The sequence below is a fragment of the Pogona vitticeps genome, chromosome 1, assembly GCF_051106095.1.
Source record: "Pogona vitticeps strain Pit_001003342236 chromosome 1, PviZW2.1, whole genome shotgun sequence".
Classification (NCBI taxonomy): domain Eukaryota; kingdom Metazoa; phylum Chordata; class Lepidosauria; order Squamata; family Agamidae; genus Pogona; species Pogona vitticeps.
The window spans coordinates 355,982,014-356,002,154 of NC_135783.1; the positions used below are offsets into that span (position 1 = coordinate 355,982,014).

General features: G+C 48.0%; 1 protein-coding gene and 1 long non-coding RNA gene across 2 annotated transcripts in view; one reads left to right on the plus strand and one right to left on the minus strand.

Moving 5' to 3' along the window:
- LOC140706474 (uncharacterized) overlaps window positions 1-20,141 on the minus strand; it is a 40,402-nt gene that overhangs the window by 7,586 nt on the left and 12,675 nt on the right. The window contains 1 exon segment of the mRNA XM_078384515.1: window positions 16,787-18,917. Coding sequence (XP_078240641.1) covers window positions 16,787-18,917 — 2,131 coding nt within the window.
- The window catches only part of LOC144586374 (uncharacterized), a 44,592-nt gene continuing 26,325 nt past the window's right edge, over window positions 1,875-20,141 (plus strand). The window contains exon 1 of the long non-coding RNA XR_013541161.1: window positions 1,875-1,995. This is a non-coding gene — a long non-coding RNA (uncharacterized LOC144586374). The remainder of the gene's footprint in view (window positions 1,996-20,141) is intronic.

A 20,141-nucleotide genomic window follows, 5' to 3' on the forward strand; every position in this document is an offset into this window, starting at 1 on the left:
TTACTGTAAATTGAAATAGGGGACCTCTAACCAGGATAAAAATATCATATGGTGGCTTTTCGTTTTAGATTAATTAAACTAGTTATAAGGTTGGGACATGGAGCCGGAACTACTTTTATTAAGAATGTTAGTAGAAGATCTTGAGAATAATGCACACTATGAAAGTAATACTATGATAGTAGCCATATTATATACCTGTACTAAAATACACACATGAACAGTTTGAATGTTTGAAAGATGTCTGGAATTTGGGGGGACAACTGGGAAGACACTGAGGTGTAAAAATCAAATAATTGTAAGCAAATCATGCAACATGATGCTTGATAAGCACAAACCAAATGTAGATAGAGTGAAAAACTAATAAAATGTTAAAAAAAGAGGAGAAAAACCTCAAGAAGGGGATTGGACTCAACACCCGTACTGCAGGATTATTTGTGCAGTACAGAGTGGATGGCTGAGGGAGCCCACGGATCAAGAACGGTTTGGAAAACCTCACCGTGAAAAGCCGGCTGTGTTTTAAGCCAGTTACGTATGTTATGGGACAGATCAATTATGAATCCAAGTTACAATGCTCCTATTGAAACTATTGTTGACAAAAATCCAGTTGTTCTTAATAAAACTTTATTGAATGAATCTCCCCTCATGTCTTTTCCCTCACAAAACACAGAACTGTCCAAGGAAATTGTAGAACCCGATCAGAGTGAGTGAGAGAGAGAAGTGGAGCCCAGTACGGTAGAGGTGAAGAGAGTAAGCTATTGATAGAGGGGTGGGGATGTTTCTGGATGGAGAACCTGTGGATTCATCTGTGGGAGAGGTTGGTGATACCAAGAGAAGAGGTGAGATAGAAAGGTGAAGGAAGCATCACTCAGCAAGAATACCTTTCTACTGGGGCAAGCAAGAGAGTCCAGGACGGAGCTGAAAGATAAGGGAAGAGCAGATGCAAATAGCAGAGGAGGAAAGAGAGAAGAATGTGGAATGGAGGAACCTTCACCCATGCGGCGGTGTGGAATTGCCTTCCCAGAGGAGAAGACTGTAAAGGAAGAGCGGTGGACTGAGGAGATGCTGCCCCTCTTGCCTCTGCCGGTGTCAGTCTCAAGGGAAGCCCCACATAAAGAGAATTACTGCAGTCTCTCCTTGAGACTATCTGTGCCTGGACCAATCCAGGGAGTGACAACTGCATCCAGGCAGGGGCCCAGCTGCGAAATCTGTCCAAGATGGAAGTAGGCGCATCGGACCACAGACGCCATCTGGTTGTCCATGGACAGCACCGGGTCCAGAAGAACGCCCAGCGTTCCTTGGGAACCAACGAAACCACAGACATCAGGGGCAGCCACTTGGAGGACCCCATTCTTGTTGGGGTTCTATTGTCCCTTTTATCCTCCCATTGAATGAGAAGGTGGGAAAAGAAAGGACGTTGCCTGTTAGTCAGTGATCATCAGAGTCCGAAGCACAGGTGGAGGGTGCAAAGCAAAATCCCCCATTCTGGCTTGTTTGTTAAGAGGGAACAAGGAGGCAGTCTTGAAGGGGATCCCCACCCCACCCCAAAGCAGGACAACTAAAATTTGCTTCTTATCAACACGACCTGCCCTTGGTGAGCATGGGGTTGGGGTGAGCAGGATCGAGATTTTAAAAACAAATACACCTAAATAAGATACAAAGAAAACCATACCCCCAAACACCCACCACTTTGCACATGTTCAAAGAAGTCTAGTGTCGTGGAGTACCAGACTGGAAACCAGACTGGCTTCAAATCCCTGCTGGGCCAGGGAAACTGAGAGTGGAGAGAGTGTGGGGGGGGGGGCAAAGCAACTTACCTTGCAAATGTTGGAGGGAATTCAGCTCAGTCTCACCTCTTCCTAGGAAAAAAGAGAAAGATCAGCCGGGAGGCTTTATGGATAAAGCAAATCAAAAACGTTTCCTTCTGAGACGTGCCTTCCTCGTGTTTCTATTGAACGGGGCTTTTTCTTCAGGCAGCAGAACAAGAGGAACAGGAAGGCATCCAACAAAGAAACGGAAGGAAGGAAGGAAGGAAGGAAGGAAGGAAGGAAGGAAGGAAGGAAGGAAGGAAGGAAGGAAGGAAGGAAGGAAGGAAGGAAGGAAGGAAGGAAGGAAGGAAGGAAGGAAGGAAGGAAGGAAGGAAGGGAGGGAGGGAGGGAGGGAGGGAGGGAGGGAGGGAGGGAGGGAGGAAGGAAGGAAGGAAGGAAGGAAGGAAGGAAGGAAGGAAGGAAGGAAGGAAGGAAGGAAGGAAGGAAGGAAGGAAGGAAGGAAGGAAGGAAGGAAGGAAGGAAGGTGAAGCTGATCATGGAAGGAAGGAAGGAAAGAAGGAAAGAAGGAAAGAAGGAAGGAAGGAGCTGATGATGAAGGAAGGAGGGAACGAAGGAAGTAAGGAAGGAGCTGATGATGACGGAAGGAAGGGAGGGAGGGATGGAGGGAGGGAGGAAGGAAGGAAGGAAGGAAGGAAGGAAGGAAGGAAGGAAGGAAGGAAGGAAGGAAGGAAGGAAGGAAGGAAGGAAGGAAGGAAGGAAGGAAGGAAGGAAGGAAGGAAGGAAGGAAGGAAGGAAGGAAGGAAGGTGAAGCTGATCATGGAAGGAAGGAAAGAAGGAAAGAAGGAAGGAAGGAGCTGATGATGAAGGAACGAAGGAAGTAAGGAAGGAGCTGATGATGACGGAAGGAAGGAAGGAAGGAAGGAAGGAAGGAAGGAAGGAAGGAAGGGAGGGAGGGAGGGAGGGAGGGAGGGAGGGAGGAAGGTGAAGCTGATCATGGAAGGAAGGAAGGAAGGAAAGAAGGAAAGAAGTAAGGAAGGAGCTGATGATGACGGAAGGAAGGAAGGAAGGAAGGAAGGAAGGAAGGAAGGAAGGAAGGAAGGAAGGAAGGAAGGAAGGAAGGAAGGAAGGAAGGAAGGAAGGAAGGAAGGAAGGAAGGAAGGAAGGAAGGGAGGGAGGGAGGGAGGGAGGGAGGGAGGAAGGAAGGAAGGAAGGAAGGAAGGAAGGAAGGAAGGTGAAGCTGATCATGGAAGGAAGGAAGGAAGGAAAGAAGGAAAGAAGGAAGGAAGGAGCTGATGATGAAGGAAGGAAGGAACGAAGGAAGTAAGGAAGGAGCTGATGATGACGGAAGGGAGGGAGGGATGGAGGGAGGGAGGAAGGAAGGAAGGAAGGAAGGGAGGGAGGGAGGGAGGGAGGGAGGGAGGGAGGGAGGGAGGAGCATCTCATCCTGGCATACCAGATAAAAGCTCCACCCTCCCAGTGAGATGGGGGGGCAACAGCCGGAAACCGGAAACCCGGGGCAACAGGACATGCTTCCCCTTGACACCTATGATGAAGGCAGCAGCAAACAAGATGGTATTTCTCCCACTCTTTAATTAAAATATTTTTACCCCTCCTTTCTCGTTAAAAAGGACCCAATGCACCTTACGTACATCGTTAGAAGGCCACATTTAAAAGTTAAAAACAGCACGTCTACACACCTTAAAAAGACTCAGCCGCCTAGAGTGGTCCTGACCTGACCACCTAGGCGGGATATTAAACAAGCAAAGAAACAAACAAACAAACAAACAAACAAACAAACAAACAAACAAACAAAACCCAGGTTGCAGTAAAAATGGGAAACAGAATCAACCTCTAGAAAACACCGGTCCCCGCGTGATGGGGTGGACCACCGAGGGCTGGACGGGCCTTCTCTTCTCAGGGGACCCTTCGTTATTTGTGTCACCTCAAGGATGATTCCAACGGGGGGGGCTCTCCGAAGGCGCTCCTCGCCCCCTCCGTGGGCCAAGGGCCCTGTGTGTGTCGTGGGGTTGCCCACCCAAGGAGGGCAGAGTTCAGGTCTCGGGACTTTTCTCGCCTCCTCTCTTCCGACCCCGAAACCTCGCCGAGGCTTCGCTCTTCCCTTTGAGCTGCCTGCCAACCTCCCAGGGGCTTGGAAAGGCGGCCACTGAGGGTGGGGTCAGTGGGGGGGGGTCTTGGTGTGGGCTACCCCTGCTGTAAAAGAAAGCATTTCCGCCACCCCTCGGTCTGGAAGGGACCCTCCAGAGCCATTCACTCCGCAAAAGACCTGCCCGGAGAGGGAAACGCTCCAGATCCAGAGGGGCCGGGTGGCCTTTTCCGGTCCTTCTTTCCTCCTGCCCTCCGCGTGGAAGGACCACCGGAGCCTCTTCCGGCCTCTTTCCAAAGCCCCTCTTTTTTTTGATCCACTCCATGGAGAGCCATGAAAGGGAGGCCGGAGGGGGAATCCCTAGGCAGAAGGAGGAGCCAGGGGGCAGGTCTTTTGCACAGCCGATGGACCTGAATGGCGCCTTCGGGACCCACAAGACCTGAAGAGTTTTTTGGGGAAGACCTGCTCCGGGGGGGGGGGGGTTGGAATCGATCTCCAGCCTCCGCTCCAGAAAGATCTTCTTTCTCTCTCTCTCTCTCCCCCAGGGTTCTCTCTGGGGTGCCTTTCTGGGAAAAGACGGTCCGGATTCACACAACCAACCCAGCAAGGAAGTTGCCAAGCCGGGAAGATCCTCGTCCCCATCCACCTGGGCTTCATCTGGTCTTGAGAGGGATCGGGTTAGCCTTTCTCTCTACCTACCAGATCCTCCAGGAACAACACACGCAATCACACACACACAATCACACACAAAGACACACACAGAGTGTGCCAAAGCGCCAGAGGTCCTGCATACGCCCGCCCCCTGCAGGGAAGGGGCAAGGAGGCACCGCCCTCCCTCCCAAACCCCACTTCTCTCTCTCTCCCCCCCCCCGCCCCTTTTGCTCTCCCTTTAAGGGAGGGAGGGAGGGAGGGGGGGTCGTCCTACGTCACGAGAGGGAGTGGGGGGGGGAGGGAAGAGGCCACGTCACTTTCTCCCCTTCCTTTGCTTCCTTCCACCGGTGGGGGGGGGTCTCCTTACTCGCCCCCCCTACACACACACACACACACACACACACACACACACGAGGAAGCCCTAGGGCCCCTTGCAGGGCTTGCGTTGGTCTCCCTATCCCCCCCCCCCGGGGGTTGGACGGGATCTGCCCCCCCCCGAGATCCTCTCTGACCCTCCCCCCTTTGAATCCTTCTCCCTCTCCCTCCGGAGGAGACCCAAAGGAAAAAACTGCCTTGCACGAAGACGGTAGAGGGGGGGGGACCCCCAACGGGGCATCCTCCTCGGCAGGGCCCGGAGAGGCCGCACCCCTCCCCTCCCCTCCCCCGATCTGCCCCACCCCCCACCCCCGGCGCCCACCTTCCTTGACCGGGTCCCGATCCGGGAGGCGCGCGTCTCCTCCACCCACCGCGTTCCCTCCAGGCCTTTCCTCCTCCTCCTCCTCCTCCTCCTTTTTGGAACAATGTGGGGGGGGGAGGAAGGAGGGGCTTGGCGGAGGAGGAGGAGGGGCTTCTCACTCCCCCCCCCGCTCCTCCCCCTTCCCTCCCCCTGTGCCGACGGGGGGGGGGGTGAGAGAGAGGGAGGGAGAAACAAGGCGGGCGGGGGGGGGGGACGTGGAAGGGCCGCCAAAGGCTGCCAGGAGGCAAAGGGGCGCCCTCTAGCGGGAGGAGAGGCTCAGACGAGACGCGCGGTTCCCGTGTCGCCAACCCGGGTTCACCGAGAGAGGCGGGAAGGGAGAGGAGAGGAGAGGAGACCCATCCGTGCAAAGCCTTTCCTTCCTTTCCTGTACCTGGAGTCAAAGAGCGCTCCCAGGCAGGCAGGGATCGGGGCCGCCTCTCCTCCCCGAGGGAGACCCACCACCCACCGCCCAGGAGAGAAAGGAGGCGCCATCATCATCTCCTTCCATCATCTGCCAAGGACTCTTCCCACTTGGTCCTCCTCACCGGCTCTCTTTCGCCTTTACTGCACACCTCCCTCTTTTTTGGGGTCAATAAACTTCTTCTAACTGCCTTCCAAGATCCAGACCTGGACCGGCTCTCCCTTCGTGGCCCTCCTCGGCCCAGCCGAGTAGACCTCACCTGTTGGGCTCATGAAACATTGGTTGTGTGTGCGTGTGTGTGTGTGTGTGTGTGTATCGAGCAGTGGAGTCCTGGCAGCTGGGCGTCTTCTCCTCCACGGGATCAGGAGGATGTCCATCGGGGCCAGGACTCACCTGCCGGAGGAGGAGGAGGGAGAAGCTCACCTGGACGACGGTCTGGACTCTGTGACCGGGTGCTTGACCCGGTCGGGGGCTTGAACTGGCCTTGCAAGGAGAGGGGGGAGCAGGTCTGTTCCCAGAGGGAGCGACCCTGAGGAAGGGGCAATAGGCTTCCTCGGAAGGAAGGAAACAGGCTTCCTTTGCCATGACTGTAGAAAGGGGTCAGCATCCTTAGCCCAGGGTGTCCGGAGGGCTGGGCAACCCCTTTGAGTAAATGGATCCATATTTACTCCGTCCTCTGTCGTGAAACCAGGAAATTCGCTTCCAGGAAACTTCCTCTGGTGTCCGTTGCACTAAAGGAGACTTCATGGAAGAGGTGAGGGGGAAAAGCACCCTCCAGGAGGAAGATTTGGGGAAGCCCCAGGCGGTGGTGGAGAAGACACCTCCTTCATGCAAGTCCCCCCCCCGCTCCACGCAGAACCTGGAGGTCTCCCTGTGAGGAATGCTGGAGCAGCAGCTTCTTTCTGCCAGTCAGAAGAGGGTTGGACTAGATGACCTTTGGTTTCCTTGTCGATTCTCTGGTGGGTAGTTCCCAACTGCTCTCCTGCCACCACCTCCTCTGTTGACCTTGCCTGGCCTGGCTAATCAAAGCAGCCAGGCCTATAAAATCTGAATGGGCTACAGCAATAATTAATGGGTCTCTCCAGGAGGGCAAGGTTCCCCTTGCCCTCCAGGAGACACTCATTAGGCCCATTAGGAAGAAACCGAGCTTGGCGGCAGACAATATTGGTAATTACAGGCCCGTCGCCAATGTTTCTTTCCTCAGCAAGGTAGTTCAGGGGCTGGAGGCCGATCAGCTGCAGGCTCTTCTGGATGAAACCAAAGCCCTGGATCCATTCCAGTCAGGCTTCAGGCCATGGCACGGAATGGAAACAGCATTGATCGCCCCGTTTGATGACCTGCTGAGGGAGGCCGACAGGGGCAAAATGTCTCTGCTGGTCCTTCTCGATATCTCAGCCGCGTTTGATACCATCAACCATGGTATCCTCCTGGGGAGGCTTTCTGATTTGGGAATCAGGGGCCTGGCTTTGGCCTGGCTCCGTTCCTTCTCTCCCCTAGCTGTATTTGTATTATGAGTTACTGTTTCGCCGTTCTCTGAGGTAACTTTGTCTTGCTGCGCTCAATACACTTAGGTTTGGGTAAATCAGCCTTTTGACCCCCTTCTCTGGCTTTAGCACATTGTGAAACGAAATGGCTTTTTGTTTGGGAATTTCTCTGTTCTGAGCTAAGGTTCTTCCCTTCTCTTCTCTTCCCTTCCCTTCCCAGTGCTTGTATTTTGGCTGGCCCTGTTCTGTGGGCTTGCCTACAAAATGGCTGCCAGTTCCTGCTGGTTCTTGAAGTAAACCTTGGGCTCCTTTTTGCTGTCCTCCCAAGTTTTTCTTCCCACTTTTACCTCAGAAAAGTTCGGGTTTTGAAGGTGTGAAATTAAATCTGCGACCTCTCCTGGTTTCTCAACATCTTTGGGCCTTTTCTTTCAGAATCATTACACTTTTCCGCTTCACCTTTGGGCTGTAAAACATTTTCCTCAGCCCCATCATCTAATTTCCACTTCTTAATGTATAGCTCCATTTGCCTATACTCAGATCTCTGTTCCGCTTTCCATTTTTCCAACTCTAACTGCCTTTCTTTCTGCTCACCGGACAGTTGCCTGGCCTCCTGCCCATCATAGATCACCACTGCATCCAATCTCAGTTCCATTTGGAATTTCCATTTTTGGAATTCTTGAAATTCTAGGAGTCTTTTCCTCCTCAAGGTCTCCATTTTACCCTCTGAGCTACAGTGGTGCCTCGCATAATGAGCACCCTGTTTAACAACGAATCCACATAGCGATGTGGATTTTGCGATCGCAAAAACGATCACATTGCGATGGTTTATATGTCTAAATATCGCATTGCGATGATTGGTAAGCATTTTGCTTACCAATCTTCGCATTGCAATGTTTTAGAAACAGCTGATTGGCGGTTCCAAAATGGCCACCGGAAGAAAAAAATGGCCACCAGCAGCGTTTTCGCACCCTTTACCTCGCATACCGGGCAGCGAAAATGGCGGCCGTATGGAGGATTTCCGCACAGCGGTGAGTTTATCCCCCACAGGAATGCATTAAATGGGGCTTAATGCGTTCCTATGGGGTTTTCCTTTCCATATAGCGACGATTCCAGATAGCGACGATTTATCCAGAACAGATTATCATCACTATGCGAGGCACCACGATAATTCCTCCCAGATTTGAGCCAACTGCCATCTCAGGAGACATCTCTGCAGCCTCTTTCCCCTGCACGGAAGGCATGTTTATTTACCGTATTTGCCGACGTATAAGACGACTGGGTGTATAAGACGACCCCCCAACATTTCCACTCAAAATATAGTTTGTTATATACTCGCCGTATAAGGCTACCCCCTCTTCCGCACACCTTCCACACACCAAATAAAAGGTGATATTCATTGTCACCATTGTGCGACCACAGCGCCTCGGGCCTGCCCCTGCATCTCCCTGTGACCAGCACTAGTGCACAAGTGCACACGTGTGAGCTCTGCGTAGACTAGGGGCGGGCCGGAGCGCCTCTGCTTCCCACCGAGGAGAATGGGCCGGTCACGTCGAAAAGTCTGGCATCCCTGTCTCGCTGTTGATGCTCGCCGCGGCCACGCCAGATACCGTGCAATACTGGACGGTATGTAGAATGAGGTGGGAAGGCATCCGAAGGCCACTATGGGCAGCTATGTCTATCCCAAATGAACTGCACCCGGTGTATAAGACGACCCCCCACTTGGAGGCATGGTTTAAAGGGCAAAAAAGTAGTCTTATAAGCCAGCAAATACAGTATGTAGGCTTCTGTTCCAATTTACAAGCCTCAACTTTAAAAGGTACACTTTTTTCCTCTCTTTTTTTTTGTGAGAGTCTGTAATAAAATTGCTTCCCCCAGCGATCATCCACTGTTAAGATACTGTATTTAGGCCTCTGTCTCCCAGCCAGGCCTTCTTCCTGAGACAAAGTGTCTCTCCCTGCCTCTAGGCCCCAAATAACCACAAATATCAGCTTTAACTCTTCCTATTGGCTCCTTCTCCACTGCTCAGCTGTGATGGACAGGTGAGGGCAGGGCTGTTTGCTACAGTTTCATGTTAAAAACAATAGCAGAAATTGGTTGTTGTGGGTTTTTCGGTCTTCTTGGCCGTGTTCTGAAAGTGGTTCTTCCTAATCTGTCGTCAAGTCGTCTCGGACTCTTCGTAGCATGAAGAACCACTTTCAGAACACTGCCAAGAAGTCCGAAAAACCCACAACAGCCATTAGATCCTGGCCATGAAAGCCTTCACGAATACAATAGCAGAAATTGTTGAGTGAAAGATAAATATATGTGTATTACAATATACTCTATGTCAGTGGTTCTTAACCTTTTGAAACAAACATCCCCTTGAGCCATTGAGGAAGTTATCATTGCCCCCCTCCCCACGGCGATATCTTATTTATTTATTTATTTATTTATTTATTTATTTATTTATTTATTTATTTATTTATTTATTTATTTATTTATTTATTTATTTATTTATTCAAGACACTTAAATCCAATGACCCCTCAAAATAAAATTTAATTGCAAGAAAATGAACTGCCCCCCCCAAAAAAACAGTAACATTTAATGATTTAGTTACAAGTGAATTTTAAGATGCAAAAAGAAATGTAAAATGGGCTTAAAAACAAACCGCAATGCAGGAACTAAAACTTTCAAGACAAAAACTCTGAAATTAAGCTAAGTTTCAAGGAAAATACATATTCATGCACACTATAAAAAGGGTTTAAAAGACACAAAAATTTTACAGAAGGAAAGCAACAAAAATCAGAGTGACAAATTATATACAGTGGTGCCCCACTTGATGATTACCCCGCTCCATGACGAATCCGCTTTATGACGATGTTTAAATGGGGTAAATCTGCTTTACGACGATTGGTTCCCTGTTTCGGGAACCGATATTTCGCTTAATGATGGTTCTGAAACAGCTGATCGGCAGGTCACAAAATGGCTCCCCACTGTGCAAAATGGCTCCCCGCTGTGTTTAGGACAGATTGCTCGCTTTACAGGCACCAGAAAATGGCCGCCCTATGGAGGACCTTCGCTGGACAATTAGGTATTTTCCCCATTAGAACGCATTAACCAGTTTTTAATGCATTCTAATGGGGTTTTTTTACTTTTTACTTTCACTTGATGATGATTTCGCTGTACAGTGATTTTGCTAGAACGGATTATCATCGTCAAGCGAGGCACCACTGTATATATATATCTACACAAAAAGTTTACACAAAGAGCACAAAAAATTGAAACCATAAAACTGAGAAATCAAAATATAATATCGAACTGGAGTGCACGTTAAAAAGTACAGTACAATACAAAGAGAAACACAAAATGTTTTACAGAGCACAAGAATTCAAAAACGAAGCAAACATCGTCACACTGTATAAAAACAAAGGAGACAGGGGCGACTGCAATAACTACCCTGGCAACTCTCTTCTCAGCATTGCTTCCCATGTTGTGCTGAAGAGACTCAGGTCCTTGCAGACAGAGTCTTTCCAGAATCACAGTGTTTTCAAGCTAACAGATCCACCACTGACATGGTGGATTTCAAGCTAATAGATCCACCACTGATACGGTTTTCTCCCTCAGACAGTTTCAGGAGAAATGTAGGGAACAACAACAGCCTTCTTTGTGGCCTTCATAGATCTCACAAAGGCCTTTAATTTGGTTAGCAGGGATGGCCTTTTTAAAATACTTCCCAAGACTGGATGTCCACCTCGACTCCTTAACATCATCAGGTCCTTTCGTGGGGAAATGAAGGGCACCATAGTTTTTGATGGCTCAACATCAGATCCCTTTGACATCGGATTCCAAAATATCTCCTGTAGTGCAGCCAAATCGCCCCAGAGGGAGACTCCAGCTGCGATACAAGGATATCTGCAAGCGGGATCTGAAGGCCTTAGGAATGGACCTCAACAAATTGGAAACCTTGACATCTGAGTGTTCAGCCTGGAGGCAGGCAGTACATCACGGCCTCTCCCAATTTGAAGTGACCCTTGTCCAGCAGGCCGAGGCAAAGATGCAGTCCCAAAAGCAGCAAAATCAGGGAGCTGGACAGGGGACAGACTGTATTTGTGTTCAGTGGGGAAGGGATGGTCACTCTCAAATTGGCCTTCTCAGCCACACGATATGCTGTCCCAAGTCCTCCATACAGACCATGTTACCATAGTCTCTTGAGATTGAAGGGTGCCTAATCAATCAATCACCCATGGGCAAAACACAAAACAAGACATGGAAATGAAAAAAGTCACTCCACTCATAGAAGGCACTGTCCCCTTTCAGAAGAGGGAAAGAGACAGTTTTCAATGATGACCCTCTGTGACAAGGTCCTTCTCTAGCCGGGGGGTGGGCGCTAGTGGTGAAGGCGGGAAAAAGGCATGGAGGCTGTTCGGTTCCATCAACGTTAACAGTTTTATTAGAAACATAACTCAGTTCAACTGGATCAAACGTATCCCTCAGAACATCGTTGGATAATAAATTGTACCTTTTCGGTCTCACAACATCAACATTCCTTTCTTCCTCTAAAAGGGTGCTGGGCCGAACCGTTCCCAATCAGTCAGTGATCGTAAGGGAGTACTCCGTCCCACGCAAACAGTCCCGCAGCAGGGATGGTGGGCCCAGTCTCCCTCCAGAGGCTTCTGTTGAAACTCGGGGCTGGGGCGAAGCACTTTCCGGCCCCCAAGGAAATTCCGGGGATACACCGAGACAATCCATTCTAAAGGGTCATAGTGACGACCTCTCCCACCTTGTTGGAGTGGATCCGGTGGTATGCCACCTCCTTGCAGTAAATTAGGGAAGTCTCATGCAGCGCCTGAAGCTGTCTCAGGGGAAAGCATGGGTTTGGTTTGCACCCCTCTATTCACATACCGTCCTAACTCCCCTCCGCGGATAAACTGAAAAAGCGTGTGCTGCCCTCCTCTTTTACCTCCTCCCAAACAATCAAGTCTAGCTCCACCCCTCCCTCATCAGCCAGACACACTTCAGTTGTTTTCCCCTTCACTTCCTCTGCTTGATCTATCTCGATCAAGACACCTTCTACACAACCACTCTCCTCTACTTGTCTTGCTGCCTCAGAGGATGGCACACTTCGTCTCGCACCTTCACACCCTCCCTCTTGCAGACTACTTCAGATATGCTGTTAAGTGTGAATTGGGTAACTGAGCTTGGTGTGGTGGCAATGGAGAATGAGGACAGCACAGGAGAAAGAAAATTAAGGTAGGGAAGCAACCTAATTCCTCCTTCCACCAACAAGATGATCCTTACTGGACACAAGCCTGTGTATTCCAAAGCTTGAAAAATGCAGCTTGATAAAAGCTTCACTTTATCTTCCACAAACTACCTCTGACACTTAAATGTGTCTAAAGGGTGGCAATTAAAACAATATGTCTCCATGGCTTCTGGCCACATCCTGATGAAAACATAGTCAGGACTATGTATTAATGGCCCATTCTAGTTTCACCAAAAGACTTAGTCTTCATACTGATAATATGCAAGCAATTGGTTTTGTCACATCAGCTACAAGTCCTAACAGAATTTTAAGAATCGAAGAATCTTAGAATAGTAGCGTATTTGTTTGAAAGGAAAGGAATATTGATTTTGCTGCTGTCTGAAACCTAAATTCAAGATAGCAACCCACTTGGGTATCAAAATAATTTTTTTGAAAAAGCAGAGCAATGTTAGAGAGACATTCTGTAGATAGTAGACTTTATATTAAGGAAATAGAGAAGCAAATTAGGGTTGAATATTGCTTTGTAGCAGTTTTTTAAAAAAATTCAATTCAAGGAGCATTGTTAGAATAATGCAAAAGTCTGTTGACCAAAGCAACCTTCTACACACGAAACTTGTTTAATGCAACATTTTCACATTATCTTTTCAGAAGATTTTTGAGAAGAATTTTCACAGTCCTAAGGATTTTACAGTAGTCAGAAAGTAATGAGTAACTAACACTCTTTGCAACATTTACTCACACAAATTACTTTGGGTGAGGAGGGTCACAACAACATCCATAACAAATTGCCTTAAAAACAACTTTCCAAGTACCCAACAGAACAATAAACAAATGAACTGCTGAATAGCTCAATGAGAGATGGCACGCCACCCCAAACTGACCCGTTTCTTTCCACACTTCCGTTACACATAGAGGCACATCACACCCATGTACACAGAAGACAGGGGAAGATCTCAAGTTCGACATCCCTCAAAGCCATTTAAAGTTGGCCAGGTGAACTTTCTTCCCCCCCTGACAGCCAGCCAGCCACAACAGGACAACAAGAAAAGCCGGAAAAGCTGCCGAATTCCCACCCACCCAGGATGACCCAGCCAACCCTGTCCCTAGAACTCCTGCCACACCACCCCAAACTGACCCGTTTCTCTCCGCGCTTCCCTTGCAACAGGCGGGAAGGTGGGCGGGAAGGCAGGATGGACAAACGGGCCTTGTCTCTCCCTCCCCGCCCAGGGGCAAGGCAGCGCTTCACCGGGAGAGGATGGGGACCCGAGAGCCCCTTTCCTTCCACCCAATCCACACTTGCTGCTTCCCTAAGGGAGAAAAGTGAGGCATGGCAGGCAGAAAGAGCTGGATTGTCTGGCAGTGGCAGCACCAGATCCACTGCCAGCACCGTGGCTGCAGCTGCCTTCACAGGTTTGGTTTGCTCCAGCACCCCCTACCACCCGCTTCTGTTCCAACGCCCCCACACCGCCCCTTTTCATTCTACCGCCCCCCTGAAAAATGAAATCGCCCACTGGGGGGCATTATCGCCCATGTTAAGAACCACTGGGTTAAACTGCCAAGCCAAGGAGCAAAGTGATAGTGGGTGGGGGGCTTACTATCATCCTCCAGATCAAAAACTTGAGGGGGAAATGCGGGTAAGAACTTGAGGGGGAAAATTTGAAATGTGGAGAGAAATCAGGGAGGTGTCCAAAAGGGGCAGGACTAGAATCACAGGGAACATTAATTCTCCTCACGTCGACTGGGCCAATGCGTGCAAAGGCGGAGAAAGAGAGACTAGGTTTCTTGACATGCTAAATGACTGTGCCTTGGAGCAATTTCTCATGGAGCCCAACAGAGAGGACAGGGGACTCTGGATCTATTATTGTGCAGTACTCTGGACCTGGTTAGGGACGGGAATGTCACTGAGTCCCTAGGGAAAAGTGACTATGCCGCCAGCTCTTTCGCCTTGCAGGTTGGGGGGGGGGGGAGAGTGTCAAGCAAATCTCTGGACACAAAAAAGCTTGACTTCCAAAGGGCAGACTTCCCTGAGACGAGGAAGCAAGTTAGAAAGAAGTTGAAAGGGAAGGGGGGAAAAGAGAAAACATCTCTCCTGAGGGCATGGAGCCTGTTTAAAACAACGGCTGTAGAGGCCCAGCGGAAGTGTATACCACAAAAAAGGGAGGGTCACCTGAGTCCAAGAAGGTGCTGGCATAGTTAATGAGCAAAGTTGGAGAGGATCTGAAGGGAAAGGAGGGGTCCTTCCACAAATGCAAAACCTTCCCAAATGAGGAAAAATTACAGTGGTACTTTGACTTGTGATCGTCCTTAATTGCGAACGATTTGATTTACGAATGGCTCCGTTCGCAAAATTTGTTCGACCTGCGAATGGAGCCTGGACTTACGAACCGAAATTGAAAAAAAAAAGCCTTGCCTGCCCTTTTTTGACCTAAGTTCACTTTAGTTCAACAGAAGAAAAAAAATTTAAAAATTCACCCCATAGTTGTAGAGAATGGATTAATTGGCTTTGCATTAGTTCCTATAGGAACCCTAATGCCTCTATGAACAGCGCCTCGACCTATGAATGAAAAATAGCTGATACATGTTAAATGGTTTTCAATGCATTCCAATGGAAATGTTTGATACGACTTACGAACTTTTCGACCTGCGAACTTAATTCTAATATGGATTAAGTTTGCAAGTGGAGGTACCATTGTAAAAGGAACATAGACTCTGGCAAAATAAATGTAAGAACATGGTACAGAAGACAAAGAAACACTTTGTGGAAGTGTGGACAGTAATATAAAGAGGAATAATGAACATTTCCAATTGGAAACATGATTAATTCGTTCTGGCTGGGGGGGGCAATGTGTAGCCTGCATAACTACTTTGTAAACCATGCAGAGTGCTTGAAGCGCTATGGGGCGGTATATAAGCAGTACGATTTTGCTTTGCTTTTTATACTAACTTTGCAAAGGCTTCTATTACACATATGCTTATTCTCATTTTCTTAGCACAAGGTTCCATGTCTATTTTGTCATACCTCTCTGTTAATTAACGATAAAACACATCACAAGTGATAAAACACATCACAAGGAAGGTGTCTATCTCCGGACTAGATCAGATGGAAAGCAATTTAACCTCTCTAGACTGAGAGCAAAGACCGAAGTTCAGCTGAAATGCATGCGGGACTTCCTCTTCGCCGATGATGCAGCCATTGTTGCCCACTCTGCCAAAGACCTCCAACAACTCATGAATTGTTTTAGCAAGGCCTGCCAAGACTTTGGACTAACTATCAGCCTGAAGAAAACACAAGTCATGGGCCAGGGCGTGGACTCACCTCCCTCTATTACCATCTCCATGCAAGAATTGGAGGTTATCCATGAATTTGTGTACCTTGGCTCAACCATCTCTGACACTCTTTCCCTAGACGTTGAGCTGGACAGACGCATTGGCAAAGCAGCTACCATGTTCTCAAGACTCACAAAAAGAGTATGGCTCAATAAGAAGCTGACAGCATACACCAAGATCCAGGTCGATACAGCCTGTGTCCTGAGCACACTCCTGTACTGCAGTGAGTCCTGGACCCTTCATGCACGGCAGGAGAGAAAGCTGAACACGTTCCATATGCGCTGCCTCCGACGTATTTTTAGTATCACCTGGCAGGACAAAGTTCCAAATAGAGTAGTCCTAGATCGAGCTGGAAATTCTAGCATGTATACACTACTGAAACAGCGATGCCTACGCTGGCTCGGGCATGTTGTGAGAATGGCTGATGGTCGGATTCCACAGGATCTCCTGTATGGAGAACTAGTGCAGGGAAATCGCCCCAGAGGGAGACCACAGCTGCGATACAAGGATATCTGCAAGCAGGATTTGAAGGCCTTGGAAATGGATCTCAACAGATGGGAAACCCTGACATCGCAGCGTTCAGCCTGGCGGCATGCGGTGCATCACGGCCTCTCCCAATTTGAAGAAACCCTTGCCCATCAGGCTGAGGCAAAGAGGCAATCACGAAAGCAGCAAAATCAGGGAGCTAGACGGGGTACAGATTGTATTTATCCTAAGTGTGGAAGGGATTGTCACTCTCGAATTGGCCTCCTCAGCCACACTAGACGCTGTTCCAAGTCCTCCATACAGAGCACGATACCATAGTCTCTCGAGACTGAAGGATGCCTATGATGATGACATCACAAGTGGCACTTCAAAATGCACTCCATTTTTCTCTTTCTGCTCTGCATTACATCAGCATTTTGTTGTTTCTTCTTTCCCGTGGAAACCAGCAAAAAACTGAATGAGCTCCTTCTGATTTTTAACTTATCAGGAGCTCCGAATAAAACTCATTCACATGTAACTGAAGGGCAAAAATTCTGACTAAAGATCTTTCCACATTACATGCATACATGTGGTTTCTCCCCAGTGTGGGTCCTTTGATGTACCCTCAGGTGACCACTCTGATTAAAGCTTTTTCCACATTCCATGCATTTATGTGGTTTCTCCCCAGTGTGGGTCCTTTGATGTAACCTAAGGGCATCACTCCTACTAAAGGTCTTTCCACATTCTATGCATTTATGTGGTTTCTCCCCAGTGTGAGTTCTTTGATGTGACCTAAGTTTACTGCTGCAACTAAAGCTCTTTCCACATTCCATGCATTTATGTGGTTTCTCCCCAGTGTGGGTCCTTTGATGTAATTTAAGGTTACCACTGTGACTAAAGCTCTTGCCACATTCCATGCATTTATGTGGTTTCTCCCCAGTGTGGGTCCTTTGATGTAACCTAAGGGCATCACTCCTACTAAAGCTCTTTCCACATTCCATGCATTTATGTGGTTTCTCCCCAGTGTGAGTCCTTTGATGTAACCTAAGGTTACTAATGCAACTAAAGCTCTTTCCACATTCCATGCACTTATGTGGTTTCTCCCCAGTGTGGCTCCTTTGATGTAACCTAAGGGCACCACTTTGACTAAAGCTCTTTCCACATTCCATGCATAAATGTGGTTTCTCCCCAGTGTGGGTCTTTCGATGTGACGTAAGGCTACCACTACAGTTGAAGCTCTTTCCACATTCCGTGCATTTATGTGGTTTCTCCCCAGTGTGGATCCTTTGATGTAACCTAAGGTGAGTACTGCAACTAAAGCTCTTTCCACATTCCATGCATTTATGTGGTTTCTCCCCAGTGTGTGTCCTTTGATGTAACCTAAGGGCACCACTCCTACTAAAGCTCTTTCCACATTCCGTGCATTTATGTGGTTTCTCCCCAGTGTGGATCCTTTGATGTAACCTAAGGTGAGTACTGCAACTAAAGCTCTTTCCACATTCCATGCATTTATGTGGTTTCTCCCCAGTGTGGGTCCTTTGATGTAACCTAAGGGCACCACTGTGACTAAAGCTCTTTCCACATTCCATACATTTATGTGGTTTCTCCTGTGTGTGGGTCTTTTGATGTGACGTAAGGCTACCACTGCAGCTAAAGCTCTTGCCACATTCCATGCATTTATGTGGTTTCTCCCCAGTGTGGGTCCTTTGATGTAACCTAAGGGCACCACTTTGACTGAAGCTCTTTTCGCATTCCATGCATTTATATGGTTTTTCCCCAGTGTGAGTCCTTTGATGTAACCTAAGGTTACTACTACAATTAAAGCTCTTTCCACATCCCATGCATTTCTGTGGTTTCTCCCCAGTGTGAGTCCTTAGATGTAACCTAAAGTGTCCACCCTGACTAAAGCTCTTTCCACATTCCACGCATTTATGTGGTTTCTCCCCAGTGTGGGTCCTTTGATGTACCCTCAGGTGACCACTCTGATTAAAGCTTTTTCCACATTCCATGCATTTATGTGGTTTCTCCCCAGTGTGGGTCCTTTGATGTAACCTAAGGGCACCACTCCTACTAAAGCTCTTTCCACATTCCGTGCAGTTATGCGGTTTCTCCCCAGTGTGTGTCCTTTGATGTAACCTAAGGTGACTACTGCAACTAAAGCACTTTCCACATTCCATGCATTTATGTGGTTTCCCCCCAGTGTGGGTCCTTTGATGTAACCTAAGGCCACCACTGTGACTAAAGCTCTTTCCACATTCCATGCATTTATATGGTTTCTCCCCAGTGTGAGTCCTTTGGTGTAACCTAAGGACAGCACTGATACTAAAACTCTTTCCACATTCCATGCATTTATATGGTTTCTCCCCAGTGTGAGTCCTTTGGTGTAACCTAAGGACAGCACTGATACTAAAGCTCTTTCCACATTCTATGCATTCATGTGGTTTCTCTCCAGTGTGAGTTCTATGGTGTATATGGAGGCTCTTGTTCTGACTGAAGAGCCTTCCACATTCCATACATGGATACAGTTTCTCCCCTGGATGTGTTCTTTGATATCTACTGAGGTGACATGCATTTACGTTGTTTCTCCTCTGCGTCAGTCCTTTCATCTGAAGTCCATGTTTGCCCTTTCCGTATCTCAATTCTCTCTTTTCTTGCTTGATGATGAATTCCTGCCCAGGTTGTCCCAGATGTTGCTGGGCAATTCTTCTCCTGTTCATCATCTGGTAGATTAGAAAAAGAAGACAAACAGTCACTTCCAAAATCTGCAGGAATAAGTAATGATGTGTTCAGGTTCCGTCTGAGTCACGGAGGAGGAAGCTGACAGCCAAAAAGGGAAGGGAGGAGAAGCAGGGAGGGGATGAGGCCGAACCGGAGGTTGTTCCTTTGGGCTTGAGGCTGGAAGGGCTCTTCACTGAGGGACCTTCTGGAGGGGGGAGTCATGAAGGGATGATCATTTCTACACCCAAATAAGTACATCAAATTCAAAGTATATTACCTTCTTTTCTCCTCTTAAATTTTCCCCAATGATTGTACATCAGCTTCCAGAAAATTAGAAATTAAGTTCTCAAAGTTGATAAAGAGAAAAATTTTTTGAATTAAAGGATTGTTTAGGAAAATGAATAACAAGATGGGGAAAAGGAAGAGTAAAAGTGGATGAATGTGATGCAGCTAAATTATTGGACTTGAGAACCAGTAAAGAGCAGTTAGTGGTCAATGCTGGGAAGAAGAGAAAGGACAAATCCATGAAAGGGATGGGATGTAGATAAAATGCTGTTACGGGTAGAGAATCATCAGGAATTTCTGAAAACAGTCTAGGGAGCAGAGATAGTCAGAGAAATAGGTACTGAGGTAATAGAATCTTAGAACTGCAGGGCTAGAAGGGAAGGGAACTCCCAAACTCTGGCTCCAGAGTTAGTTACCTTAACCAATGTGTATGAAAAGGTGGGGGAGGAAAGAATCTGATAAAACACATCTGTGAGAATAAAAGCAACAATGCATGCATTGACATTGAGAAGGTATTTGACCCCAGCAAAATTGAATATTACAAATTCTAAATGCTGCATAATAAAGTAGTACCTCAGTTTATGAAATCAGTTTATTTTGAACTGATTTTCCTTCATAAACCAGAAATTACCTAAACCGAGGTGTACGTTAACCGACATATTACTGAGCAGAGACATATTACATAAAAGCAGAGCAGCTTTTAAACCTGGGGGAGAGCAAACAGGAGCCGAGAGGCATTCATTTTGGGACTCCTGATCCCCATGGAAAGAGGGTGGAGAGAGTAGGGCACAACAAAGTGATGATAGTGTAGTAATTAGGACTGTGAGTGTGACGGAATGGGATTGTTGGTCCACTGGAAGTAGGAGCAGACAAGCAACCCTTCTTGGGGGACCCCATACACAAAGGCTTTTATGCAAACGCTCGAAGCTCCTGAGCAAAGA